This window comes from Antechinus flavipes, chromosome 1, assembly GCF_016432865.1.
Source record: "Antechinus flavipes isolate AdamAnt ecotype Samford, QLD, Australia chromosome 1, AdamAnt_v2, whole genome shotgun sequence".
NCBI classification, from domain to species: Eukaryota; Metazoa; Chordata; class Mammalia; order Dasyuromorphia; family Dasyuridae; genus Antechinus; species Antechinus flavipes.
In genome coordinates this window covers 395,529,564-395,544,657 of record NC_067398.1, presented here as the reverse complement: position 1 = coordinate 395,544,657, position 15,094 = coordinate 395,529,564, and the positions used below count along the sequence as shown (strand labels likewise).

General features: G+C 31.6%; 1 protein-coding gene across 2 annotated transcripts in view; it reads left to right on the top strand.

The window, feature by feature from the left end:
• Nucleotides 1-15,094, top strand: part of SEMA5A (semaphorin 5A) — a 548,675-nt gene that overhangs the window by 234,746 nt on the left and 298,835 nt on the right. For both annotated transcript variants that reach the window (XM_051969840.1, XM_051969839.1), the window contains exon 5: nt 4,004-4,066. In XM_051969840.1, the coding sequence (XP_051825800.1) occupies nt 4,004-4,066 (63 nt within the window). The remainder of the gene's footprint in view (nt 1-4,003; nt 4,067-15,094) is intronic.

The window sequence follows — 15,094 nt, the reverse complement described above, 5'->3', positions numbered from 1 at the left end:
CCAATTGACATATATACAATAGCAGCCCCATTCTTCCAAAACACTTTCATAATTGTGACTAAGCCTTGCAATCTGATGAAAATAAAACATATATCTAAGAATCAGAAACATATTGGAGATGGTGTGATCTACCCCAAATTCTCAGTAAAGTGACTGCATTTTAACATAGTATTGTAGCAGTGTTCATAAATAGTATCATGCCTTTAGAAAATGAAGAATACTTGAAAATCTCCCACACTTCATGCCATTCAAGGACCTTATGTTAGAGATTATTGTTTCTTATATCTTGGATAAAGCAATACATTTGAAAATCCTTTTATTCTTGTTTTTAGTAAAGAAAAGATTTTTTTTTCTTTCTGATTTTAGTTAATATTTTCTCTTGTAGTGAAAAGGGCATTGGGCTTCTGCAACTTATGTGTGCTTTTTGTTTGTCTTTTCTGAAACAGAATCTGAATAAACCTTATGTTAGATAGGGATTTTTCCCTTTTTATACTTCAAGTAAATTAAAATCCCTGTAACTATTTTTCTTGTTGATAACATCAGCATCTCACCATTAAAAAAAAGATCATTTGACCAATAAGAACCATAAAAATGTTTGTTAGTTTAGAAAATGTTTTGTATTACACAATTTTCAATATCATAATTTTAATATAAAAACACAATCAGTTCTAGGATTAGAAAATCAAAATCATATAGGATCTCTTTTGCTAATACACTTTATTACTGAAGCATATTGATAAGTAAAATTTAAATACACACAAAATTGAAATAAAGAGTAATGATAGCTTTCTTTAAATGATAGTAACATTTTTATATACAAAACTTCATTTTTCCTAACGCTCTTGGGAAATAGGTAATGGAAATATGTTTATTCCTTACAGATTAAGAAACTGATTGAATAGTTAAACAATTAACCCAATGTCACTTGGGAAATATCAATGGATCTGATGTCATAGGAGCTGGGTTACACTGTTTACTTCTGTGACTTAGGGAGTTGTTATTTTTTACCTCTCTGAGTCTTAATTTTTTCATTTGCCAAATAAGGGAACAAGACTAAACTTTCTTATTTTCTATTTATGATTCTATGATAAATTGGTATCAGAACTGGCATTCAAATCCCTTGATACCAAAATAAGGGTTCTATCAACAACAAAATTAAAGCATTTTAAAAAGCATTATTGACAAAAGAATGTTTCTGTGAGTCAAATCTGAATTCTCACATTCCATGCAAGCATTTGTCATAATGGCATGTAATTAAAGACAAATTCGTTAAAAATTGGATTTAAATCAGTTGTATTTTTAAGGAAAGCTGACTCTATCTATAGTCCAGAATAATGAGAATTGTGTCATTTAGTAAGCAATAAAAAATTTATATAGCAAGTTTTGGTTAGTGTTTCTTGACACTGAGAAATTTTTAGGGAAAGTGTATTGTGCATATTTTAAGAGATTATTCTTTGGATATAATGATGTGTTTCTCTTAAAAATTTACTTTGGAGTTATGTTTAGTGATTAGTATATATACTATTCTATTATATAATCTCTATATGAAGCATGCTTTATTATGCTTCAAACTTCCAATTGCTTTCATCAAGCTCCTTATCTTTTATTAGAAATAATAACAAATTTGTAAAATGGAATTAAATTATTTTGTTATTTTTTGAATTCATATGTTTTTGTGTGTTTCACCCAAATGATAGGAAAAAAAAATCTCCTTCCTTATGTCACCCATTTAAACAAAAGTTAAGATCTGTTATTGGTTAGAAACTCTGCTCCTTTAGAAATTCAGCAATAATAAAATACAGTTAATGCAGAAAATCATAATAATGGCTGGAATATATATATATATATATATATATAATGTTTATTTTTCCTATAAGAATATGTATAACTGTATGCATCCATATCTATATCATAGCAAAAACAAAATTACCTCAAACTAAAAAGTCTTTAAAAAGGTTTGGGAAAAACATATCAACATCTGTAATACAGTAATATTTTTTCTTCCCTCTATGTGGACTTTGTTTATTATTTTAGGCAATTTCAGAGTCTAATAGCAAGGAAATATCAGATATCAAAACATACTGAAATAAAGCCAACATGAATTGACTTTTGTTAGTATGAGAAGAAAAACTGTGGTTCTAATTATTAGGTCATAGTTTGTGTTCTTTAGTTGTTATTTTTTAAATTACAAGTGTCTCTGCCAATGTAAATCTTATTTTGTTTGTCGAGATGTACCATGTAGATGGTTCTTGATATAGAAATATTCATTGAAGTACATATTACATATATGTCAAAAAGAATTAATGAAAATCCTACTTTGCTAAACACTTTAAAATTTTATAATTTGAGAACAAAAATGATATACAATTATAATAATAAAGGAAACTGATGAAATTTAGATTATTACTCAAAGTTATAAAAAAACTTTTAGTAAGAAAGGATTATATCACACAGAATATAAATTATTTGTATTCTCTGGTCCAGTAGGAAAGGAAAGGAAGTAGGAAAGGAAGACATTTCCTTTCACCATAACACATCATTGAATATCTGGTAGAAACTATAAAATTAAGCTGTAGTATATTTTTGTAGGTATATTTTTTTATTTTAAGCTTATGAAGATTGGTAGGAAATACTAGGGATGTTTAAAAGGGAGCATTTTAAAAAATATATATATTAGTTATCTAAAAGTAATTGAGAGGCCATTTTGTGAAAAGGGGAACGGACCTCATCAAATTAGGCTCAAAAAACAAAAAAGGGGACAATGTGGGGAAAACCACAAAGAAGCAAATTGGAGCTTGATGTAAAAAAAGTTTCCTAAAGATTAAAGTTTTTAATGTAGGATTCCATTGCCCTATAAGGTAATGGATCACTCTTCAAAGGAGATCTTTAACAAAGATAGGTTGACAATTTAGAGGGCTTCTTTCATAAAAATAAATCTAACATATAAAATTTAAAAATGCATAGTATTTTATATTTATATACACATATATATGTAGGTGCACATGCATATATATGTATATGTATACTCACATTTATTGAATATTTATGTCAGGGGATACAGAACTATCACCTACCTGGAAAGCCTGACTTCGTCTTTTCCAATAGATCATGGCTGAATGACTTTGGGCAGATCATTTAACTTCTCAGTCCTTAAAAATACTCTGTAAAAATTTAAATTACAGAGAAAGTGTTCATTTTCCTGATAGAGAAAGTTATTAGAAACTCCTTCTACCAATACTATCATTGGTCTACTTCCTATCCCTGTGACTTTTTATTCTGAATTTATATAAGCTTTTCATTATACAAAGGAAAACAGGTAAAGATGTTTATATAAGTAATTTGGCTTTTGGGGAGACTAGGGCTTGGATAATTGGACCAGAGAAGTACCTTCCTGGGTTAGGTTCAATAATTAATTTCCCTTCTTTTCATCAAAATATTCAATGTGGCAAATTCGATTTTTATTTTGTATAGATTTAGTAATAGTATATGAACTGATATATACTTAAATTTTTAAATCTTGTGCATAGAGTAATGGAATATACTTGCTTATATCGAAAGCAGGACTGAAGACCACTTAAACATTCCTTAAAATTACTAATTCAAAGCATTTTAAAGCAGTATCTAAAAATGTTGAAAATTTGTGCCGCTATGTAACTTTATAGATGAGATACTTATTTGTCATTGACCAAGTAATCATAAGTCCTCCCCTTGTTTTCGTAGTTTGTTAACTGTTGCAAATTCAGAAAATGATAAGACAGTGGATAATATTTTTTAGTATTTATGGAGAGCAGCATCCTTTTTAGAAGTAAGCCTTCGTGCAACATAATTTAGTTCTATACTCAATTATGAGCATTTTGATATAAGTTAATGAGTGACATTTTCTACTCTGACTCTCGACCAATAAATTATTGTTTAATTTTATGAATTAGACACACACAGACACATACACATATGTGTTTCTTAATCCAAACCAGAATATATAAAACTTTTTTTTTCCTTATAGGCTGTGGAGTGGGAGTGTGATGAAGCTACTAAAAGAGCCTGTTACAGTAAGGGAAAATCTAAGGTAAGAGTGCAACACTCTGATTCTTAATTCAGAATTTATTTTTGAATTCTCCTCTTCCTCCTCCTCCTCCTCTTCTTCTTCCTCCTCCTCTCTATCATCCTCTTTTTCCTCCTCCAAGAATTATTTATTCCACTCAAGTGGGACATATGAGATCTTGTTTCTAACTATGTTTTTATATGAATAATCTTGTTTAATGCCATTTGACTTATGTCTTATTCTTTTGTTATATTTCTTGAGATGCCTTGCCTTTCCTTATTCAGAAATAACAAGTTGGTATATGTAAAACTACTTCTTTTTCTTCTTCTTACTACTTAAATACCATATCCATGTTTGATTCAACAAAACAAACTGATTTAGTTATGAGGCCAAGAAATTTGTCTTGGCAGAAAATTTTGATGATGTTGACCCTTTGTTTATAAAATTAGATATAGTATTATAGTTAGTATTTGGGATGTAATCTTTCAGAAAGAAAAAGAGTTCACTTCCCTCAGGGTTTTAGGTCTTTGCTTGATAGGTTGGAATATCTTTTCCTAATGCCATGGGCTTGGACTTCTCTATTTGTGTGTTTTCCTACACTTTTAGCCATCATTGTTTTGGTCCCAGATCTGCCAACATCAATTAACTTTTATTAAAGGACATTTTCTTTGAAGTTACAGAAAGAAAAAACACAATAATATTAATATTATTATATATATATATATATATAGTCAAACAAAACAGATAAACACACGGACCATTCTTTTGAGAATATATGTCTCTATAACTCTAGTTCATCCTCTGCCAAAAGGGGGAAAGCGTATTGCATTATTACTATCCTGAAATTACAATTGTTCACTAGTCAATAGAGTTCAGCATAATCCTGTTAGAATATAATGCAATTCAGAATTATTGACTTTTAAAAGAAGACTAATATTTGCCAAGAAGATGAATAGCCCCTTGTATAAACTGTTCAATCGTCTACTTTTGTGTCTATTCCTTAGTAAAATCTTGTCTCCTGATACAGAATCATATATAGGAAAATCCTCAAATAACATGCTGAAAACACCAGACAGCTTTAAGTTCTTCTGTCCACTAAAAGATAGTGGGAGGCAGATGTTTCAATAACAGATAATGTTTTCAGTATATAGCAAGCCCCATTCCAAATGGAGTAAACATAACCTTTGCTCTCTTTCTACATATATATATATATATATATATATATATACATATACTCTACTTCCTTTATTACATTTCTGTCTAAAGTAAAAATTAAATTACTGAAAAATACATTTTAGTCATCTCTTTAAGGGATATCCTAATTAGTTCATTTTTGAGGGAAGGATACAACAGCCTGATTTTTAAACCAGGACTAGGAAGGAAGGAAGCTATAGATTGTAGTTTAGGAGTTTAAGATTACTGGTACTTAGGAATGCCAGTATTCTTTTATCTTGTTTTCTTCCCTGTAGTTCTCATCAATATTATATGCTATCTTTCTTTGTTGATAAGCTTTGGTTGATGACATTTATAGTCACAAATTAATACCAAATATAAGAAAATACCATGTTAAAACATCAATTCATAAGAAATGATTTTTGTTAAACATTAACATTTTATCACAGTCACTTACTTCAAAGAAATCTTGTGATACACAGATCTGAATTGTGTGTAATTACATTGTAAAGTGCATATAGATTGAAATGTACTACTTGGAAAAATATGTTTCAATCTTGTTTTAAAATTCCATTTTTGTCCATGTTTTCTAAACCATACTTTCATTGGTTATTATCCTAAATGATAAATTTGCATACTTTTAGAAGGAACCTCCTTTGATGAGTAAAACAATAGTTCAAATAAAATATATGATTTATTATTTACAATTATTTAAAATATATCCTCCATGATTTTGTTCTCTCAGCTTAAAAGTATAAAAACAGATTGTCATTGTGGTTAAAAGGGAAAGTCATCTTGTATCTTTAAAATGGAACTGCTTTTTATCAACTGAGTATTCAGTGGGGCAGTAGACACTATTTTATAGCTGACTAGCTACCTTGGAAAACTGAATTGGAAATTGACTTCTTTGTCATTTGAGGAATTATGTGTATATCATTCAGCAAATATACAATAGTGAAAAAGTATAGGAAATCCTTACATTTGAGTATGTAGATAGTCATATTGAGATTTACATACGTTTTTGGCTTATTGCCATTTTGAAAATTGTCTCACTTAATTTTTTGAACACTTTACCAGTGGGAACGAAATCATTTTTAAATGATACTTTTGTTTGGGAGATTTTTTAAAAGTATAATGTAAGCATTAGTTAGTATGAATTTATCAGGTAACTACCCCAAGGTAAAACCTTGTTCTAAAATGTCAGAATTCAAGAGAAATCAAAGACTTTCTTCTCTTTACCCTACTATATGCTATGGAAATCAAAACGTAGATGTGTAAACAATTTTAAAATATTCTCTTTGCTTATGAAATTTCTTATCTTAATTCTGTAATATGTTGGCAATATTGTGCTTCTTTTATTATCTTTGCATATTCACCAATGAAAATTGGGATAAAATAAATGCACTCTAATTTTTATTTCATATGTAAAAGTACTATAGTTATATGTTTGCTTTCTCTTAATCTAAATGCTGATAATACTTCCATAGAATTTCTGATTTTTCTGATTTTTTTGCATTTACCAAATTTTGCAAATTAACCAAGTCACCAAATTTACCAAATTAGAATTCATTAGTCTTTTCTTTCTTTTCAAAGGTTTGCTGTCTTGTATTTAATTTTAAAATAGCCTGTGGATATTCTGTAGTTTCTTATTCCTTTTTTTCTTTCTTTCCTCTCTTTAGCTGACCATATGCTTTTTAAAAATGAAATATTTGTTCATAGTTATTAAATAGTAATTATTTTGAAAGATCTAATACAATCCTTGTTAATTTGTTTATCACTTACTTTGAAGGAGGCACAATATTAGTTTTAAATTGTATATTTGAAAATAAAAATTCAAGAGAAATTAATATTAAAGTTATTGATATACATTGAGATGCATTTTAATATGTATCATTGAAATTACATATCACTTAAGACTAAAGAGCCTTCCTTGGTAAGTAATTTAAGATTAATTGCTTGGGAAGTAATCATGAAAGATTAAGTCCTCTAATGCTGCCATTAATCAATATTCCCAGTGATTTCCAAATAATGTCGATTCAACATTTTAAATAAAAAATGAGGATAAAATGTGATTTGGAAGTGAATGATGACATTGTTATCATCAATATAAAGCAAGTTTCCTATACCAAAAACATCTTCCATTGACACTTTTCTTTCTACATGTGAGAGTAATTCAATTCAATTCAAGTCTAAAAACATTTATTAAGTATTTGTCATTTGCAAGACATTGTATTTGGTGCCAGGAATAAAAAAATAAAAATCAAAGGAGGTTACATCCTATTGAGAATAGGGAAAATGAATAACAATGAGCAGATAAGTAAAGATGAGAGTAGAAAAAAGTGCTATCAGATAGGGAGATTAGGAGAGCTTTGCTATAGAAAATAACATCACAACTGGACATCGAGGGAGGCTTATTGGTCTCATTGACAAAAATGAAGATTTGTATTCCAATTTTTGCAGAACCTTGGAGGCAGAAGATAGAATATAGAGTTTGATGGTCTGGCTTATTTAGACTATATATTACATAAAATGATGGAAAGTATAATGTGCACAAAAATGGAAACATAGACTAGGCTTGAACTAGATAGTTGATAATTTTTTTTAATAAAAGAAATCTAAATCACATTAAATTGAAAGAGATTAGCTTTGAATTAGTATTAGTCTAAACACCTATGAAGTTTTTGGCCCACCATATTGGCAAAGGTGTCAAAAGATAGGAAGAATCTGTTTTAGAGGCTAGTATAGAAACACAGGCACACTTTTTAAAAATTAGAATTAAATACAATTATTCTGGAAAGCAATTTGGAATTATATAATAAAAGATCTACATGATCATGTCCTTTAACACAGAGATTCTACTATTAGTACATGCCCCAAGTTGATCATTGACAAAAAAAGACAGCCTCCATATTTATATGTGACAAGGAAGAATGGAAAACAAAGTAGATTCCTATTGACTACTGAATGGCTAAGTGAATAGTGATATATAAATGTCATGAAATAATATTTTACTATAAGAAACACTGAATACAATGAATTCATAGAAGCATATAAATGGAATCAAAGTAGACTCTCAAAAACAACATACAGAATAACTACAGAGTATGAATATAAAGAATGACAACTGCATAGAAATAAAAAAAGTTATAAAATTACAAAGAAGAAGTTTAGTCCTGGAAAAATGTCACCTTCCCTTATTCCATTATAGATGTGGTGTGGGAGTAGATAAGTGGTGGTCTATGATTGTGAAACATTGTAAATGTCAGATTTTTTCAATGTATTTTTTTTCTTTTTAAAAACATTCTTTGTTATAAAGACTAATTCTCTGGCACTTGAGGAAAGAAATAGGAGAAATGAAGGCCATCTGCAATTTTAAATATCAATAAATATTTATTTTTGGAAAAGATCATATCCAAAAAAATTACAACTTGTGGTCCATACATTTTAATATTAATAATTATATTTGGTTAATATTTTATTGTATTTTTCTTGATTTTAATTATAAAGTAAGGAGAAACGTAATATTTATAATTTAATGATTTTTCACAAGGCTTCATTGAATGCTGACTATGTGCTAAGTACTATACTATGTTTGCAGATACAAACCCAAAATGAACCTATTCCTTCCATTACAGAGCTTATGTTCAACCAAACATATGTTTATAAAAACAAAGAAAAAGTTAATTATCAAAGCTAGGAAAGGACATTTTTATTATTGTGGTATTATATTATTTACTAATTGGTATTAGAAGCATTAGAAATAAATATGGCTTTAAAAGTTGTAATTATACTGGGTTTTTTTGGTAGATGAAACATCTAAATATAGTAAATTTTCTACTCTCCAATCTAGTAAGAAAATAATGATACAAAATCCATAAACATATTCTATATCCTTCATATGGTGTGAATGCTAAGATTTTGGAAAAGAAAATAGGGAATGAAGTCACAGGAATTGAAGATTTTCCTCCACACTCACATTCTTGATTCCTATAATATTATGATAGATTTTCTTTTGCCAAGTTTTATTGCTTGCAAAATACTGTGCCTATGCCTTGATTAGAATATAGTTTTAGCTATGGAAATATATAGCTAGCAGAAAGAAAAGATGGAAAATGATGAATGCTTTTTACTAAAGATATTTAACCCAGAAAAAAATTTCCCTCAAATAGCTTATCTTAAATGTAAGAGGATTTAATGGCAGTGCATGATAAAAAATATAATTCCTTCTATGTTGCTTAAAAAAAGCTAAACTAATAAACTTAAAAGTCCTTCTCTTACTTCTTTGTTGTGTTTGTATTAAATTATGCCTAATATATTAGAGGTGGTTTTCTAAATTTTTTTTTTATCTCAAATAGATATATGAGTTTTTGTATAATATAATCTTGCAGCCAACATCACTGCCTAGCAGCTAACAAATAGTAGACATAATACTTTGAAGTCCAACATTCCTGACAAATCAAATATGACAAATTAGACTGATCATTAAGGAAAACATTCCTTGAGGAATCAACAGCATGCTTTAAAAATATGCAATGATTATATATAAGTCTAGATTTTCCCTATATTTGTTCTAGTATAAAAAATGAGCATTATTCATACTATTGAATAGCACAGGGACACTCTAAATGTTTTCTATTATATTCACTGATTTCTTTTTTTTTTCCCAATCACAACTTTTCCCTATCTTCTTTCATATAATTGCTTTCATTTTCTCCAGTTCCTCTTTTGTTTACGTAGGATTTTCTAATTTTCATGGAGAATAATGATTGTGGCAGTAATATAGAATTGGAAGGATTTGTAGAAAAGCACTGTGTAGAGTGTGTGTGTGTGTGTGTGTGTGCATGTACATATATGTGTATGCTGGATAAATTGTATATTTTTACTCTTTCATATATATTTTATATTTTCTTCATTGGTAGATTTATCCATGTCATTTGTGTGCTTAAAAATCTTATTGATTTGTAGTTAGAATATACCTTGGTCTATCATTCCAAGCCTTCCATAGTATGGTTCTATAGGCTGGTCTTAGCTGATTCCAAATCACCCAGCTAGTAATGAACAGCTGGTCCCATTGTCTAGGAAGAGTGATATTATAGTATAATAGTATAATAGTGAAATTCAAAGTTATAATTTATAATTAATGTTTAAAAGAGTCAATGGTGGCATGTTAAAAGTAATCTATATCAAACCAATTATTCTGGTGTTAAGAGATTTAACAAAGAAATCAGTAAATAAACTTAATTAAGCACCCATTATAGACTAAGTTCTGTGCTAAGCAGAGGGAGTAAAAGGAAAGGTAAAAGACAGTCTGATCTCAAGGATATCACAATCTAATGGAGTTTACCTTAGAGAATAAAGAGAGGAATTGTAATTTAGAAGGCCCAAATAGGAAAAAGAAAAAAGAAAAAAACTAACACACTTAAGTTTGATGCTCCTGATAGCATGTGATGAGTGACAAGACTGTAAAGCCCTTAAAAAATAGATTGACAGTCTCAGAGATAATGTGGCAGCTTATATATAACACAAAGCGAACTGGAAAGTCAGCTAATATGAAGACTGAGTCACACTCTTGAGTTGAGGGCAGATGTGTGATGAGATTTGTTTATAGGATAGTAGGGGGCCAATGGATGAATTGTAAGTATTTCAGGTAAGAAGTAGGAAAATAGTGAGTGTTCACCAGTGAAGTCTTCCACTTGAATATAAATCTTGGACGTCCGGTTAAGATGGCGGAGAGGAGGCACACAGCTGTGTAGCCCCACGCTTTCTCTCACTATCCATTTCATTACAAGCCTCTGAATCAATGCTTGACTGAAAAAAAAACCCACAAATAGTTACCAAGAGAAGCCATCCTTGAGATTCGCCAAGAAAGGTCTGTCTTTACTGGAGGGCTGGGATGGTTTTAGATCGGATGCAGGCGGCGGGCAGCGGCAGTGAGAGCATGGGAGCAGACTGGAGAGGGGGTGGGGAGTGATCGCAGCCGTCTCTGGGGAGAGCTTCGCTATAGGTTTGGATACTTTGCTCCGGCAGCAAGTCAGCAGCCCAGCAGAGAAGCTAAAAACACCGGGGGTGAAGAATACAACCCCAAACAGCTGGAGTCTCTCGGGACCTGGCCGCCCCCTCCTTCCCCCCCCACAGTGACTCAGCATGCTCTGGGATCTCAGAGCGCAGGCGCAACACAGTCCTGCTAGTGCCTCACTGCTGCCCCCTGCAATCTGTAGAGGAAGCTCGATAACATACCCAGCCCCTCCCCCAAAGAAAGACTCCAGTTTTTTCTGTTTTTCTTTGCTAGTTTGTCTTTGATTATTAGACAGAATGAGCAAGAAACTGAAGAGGACTTTAACCCTTGACAGCTTCTATACAGATAGAGAGCACACTCTAAATCCTGAGGAGACTAAAAACAGGCAGTCCCCAGGTGAATCCCCAAAGGAGGAGATCGTCTGTTCCTCAGCACAGATGAACCTCATAGAAGTGATTAAAAAGGCTCTCACAAGGGAGCTAGAAGAAAAATGGGAAAAGCAGAGTGAGGCTTGGCAAAAGGAGAGGGAAGCTTGGGAAAAAGAGAGGGAGGCTTGGCAAAAGAGCCTGGAGAAGTCAGTTAAAGAGAGAGTGGATAAAGAAGGAAAATCCTTGAAAAATAGGATTGGTGAACTGGAAAACAAAATTGGCGAAATGGAAAAAAATTCCACAGAACAAAAGAACTCAACGGGACAATTAGAAAAAGATTTTTAAAAAGTGAGTGAAGAAAATACTTCACTGAAAATCAGAATTGAACAATTGGAATTGAATGACTCGAGGAGACAAGAAGAATCAGTCAAGCAAATCCAAAAAAATCAAACAATGGAAAAGAAGGTGAAATACCTTCTGGGGAAGACAACAGACCTGGAAAACAGATCCAGGAGAGACAATCTGAGAATCATTGGACTTCCAGAAAAACATGATGAAAAAAAGAGCCTGGACACTATTTTCCAGGAAATTATCAAAGAGAACTGCCCAGAAGTCATAGGAACAGAGGAAAAAATAAACGTTGAAAGGATTCATCGATCACCCACTGAAAGGGATCCTAAAATCAAAACACCAAGGAATATAGTGGCCAAATGCCAGAACCCTCAGATGAAGGAAAAAATATTGCAAGCGGCTAGAAAAACCCAATTCAAGTATCAAGGAGCCACAATAAGGATCACCCAGGATCTGGCAGCATCCACATTAAAAGATCGAAGGGCCTGGAATATGATATTCCAAAAGGCTAAGGAACTTGGTATGCAACCAAAAATAACTTACCCAGCGAGAATGAGCATCTTTTTCCAGGGAAGAAGATGGACATTCAACGAAGTAAGCGAATTTCATCTATTTCTGATGAAAAAACCAGAACTTAACAAAAAGTTTGATCTACAAACATAGAACTCAAGAGAAATCTAAAAAGGTAAAGATTAATCTTGGGCACTATATTTTGACTATATAGATGTATAAAGAATACATGTATACCTTGTTCTAGAAATTGATGTGGAAAAGACATTGTATCAGAAAAAGGGTAAAGTGGGGGTAGTACATCTCATGAAGAGGCATAGGAAACCTATTATATCTGAGAGAAAGAATGGAGGGGGATGAATATAGTGGGTATCTTACTGCCTTCAGAATTGGCTATAAGTGAAAAATCTTAAGACATATTCAATCAATGGTGAAACTTCTCCCACCTCATTGAAAAGTGAGAAGGGAAAAGTGAAAAGGGAAGGAATAAGCTAAGCGGAAGGGAATACGGAAACTGGGATGGAAAGGGGTAAGATAGGGGGAGGAACTCTAAGGCGGGGGGAGGGATTCTAAAAAGGGAAGGCTGTGAGAAGCAAGTGGTGCTCACAAGCTTAATACTGGGAAGGGGGGTAAAGGGGAAAGAAGGGAGAAAAGCATAAACAGGGGTTAACAAGATGGCAAGTAATACAGAATTGGTCATTCTAACCATAAATGTGAACGGGGTAAACTCCCCCATAAAGAGGAAGCGGTTAGCAGAATGGATTAAAAGCCAGAATCCTACAATATGTTGTTTACAGGAAACACACCTGAAGCGGGGAGATACATGCAGGTTAAAGGTAAAAGGTTGGAGCAAAATCTACTATGCTTCAGGTGAAGTCAAAAAAGCAGGGGTAGCCATCCTGATCTCCGATCAAGCTAAAGCAAAAATTGATCTAATTAAAAGAGATAAGGAAGGGCACTATATCTTGCTAAAGGGTAGCATGGATAATGAAGCACTATCTATATTAAACATATATGCACCAAGTAGTGTAGCATCTAAATTCTTAAAAGAGAAATTAAGAGAGCTGCAAGAAGAAATAGACAGTAAAACTATAATAGTGGGAGATCTTAACCTTGCACTCTCAGAATTAGATAAATCAAACCACAAAATAAATAAGAAAGAAGTCAAAGAGGTAAATAGAATACTAGAAAAGTTAGATATGATAGATCTCTGGAGAAAATGTAATGGAGACAGAAAGGAATACACTTTCTTTTCAGCAGTTCATGGAACCTATACAAAAATTGACCATATATTAGGACATAAAAACCTCAAACTCAAATGTAGTAAGACAGAAATAGTAAATGCATCCTTTTCAGACCACGATGCAATGAAAATTACATTCAACAAAAAACCAGGGGGAAGTAGACCAAAAAATAATTGGAAACTTAATAATCTCATACTAAAGAATGATTGGGTGAAACAGCAAATCATAGACATAATTAATAACTTCACCCAAGAAAACGATAATAATTAGACATCATACCAAAATGTATGGGATGCAGCCAAAGCGGTAATAAGGGGAAATTCCATATCTCTAGAGGCCTATTTGTATAAAATAGAGAAAGAGAAGGTCAATGAATTGGGTTTGCAACTAAAAATGCTAGAAAAGGAACAAATTAAAAACCCCCAGTCACACACTAAACTTGAAATTCTAAAAATAAAAGGAGAGATCAATAAAATTGAAAGTGAAAAAACTATTGAATTAATTAATAAAACTAAGAGTTGGTTCTATGAAAAAACCAACAAAATAGACAAACCCTTAGTAAATCTGATTAAAAAAAGGAAAGAGGAAAATCAAATTGTTAGTCTTAAAAATGAAAAGGGAGAACTCGCCACTAATGAAGAGGAAATTAGAGCAATAATTAGGAGTTACTTTGCCCAACTTTATGCCAATAAATTCGACAACTTAAATGAAATAGAAAAATACCTCCAAAAATATAGCTTGCCCAAACTAACAGAGGAAGAAGTAAATATCCTAAACAGTCCCATCTCAGAAAAAGAAATAGAACAAACTATCAATCAACTCCCTAAGAAAAAATCCCCAGGACCAGATGGTTTTACATGTGAATTCTACCAAACATTTAAAGAACAATTTACTCCAATGCTAAATAAACTATTTGAAAAAATAGGGATTGAAGGAGTCCTGCCAAACTCCTTTTATGACACAGACATGGTACTGATACCTAAACCAGGTAGGCTGAAAACAGAGAAAGAAAATTATAGACCAATCTCCCTAATGAATATTGATGCTAAAATCTTAAATAAAATATTAGCAAAAAGATTACAGAAAATCGTCACCAGGATAATACACTATGACCAAGTAGGATTTATACCAGGAATGCAGGGCTGGTTCAATATTAGGAAAAGTATTAGCATAATTGACTATATCAATAACCAACCAAACAAAAACCATATGATCATCTCAATAGATGCAGAAAAAGCATTTGATAAAATCCAACATCCATTCCTAATAAAAACACTTGAGAGCATAGGAATAAATGGACTTTTCCTTAAAATTGTCAGGAGCATATATTTAAAACCATCAGTAAGCATCATATGCAATGGGGAAAAACTGGAACCTTTCCCAGTAAGAT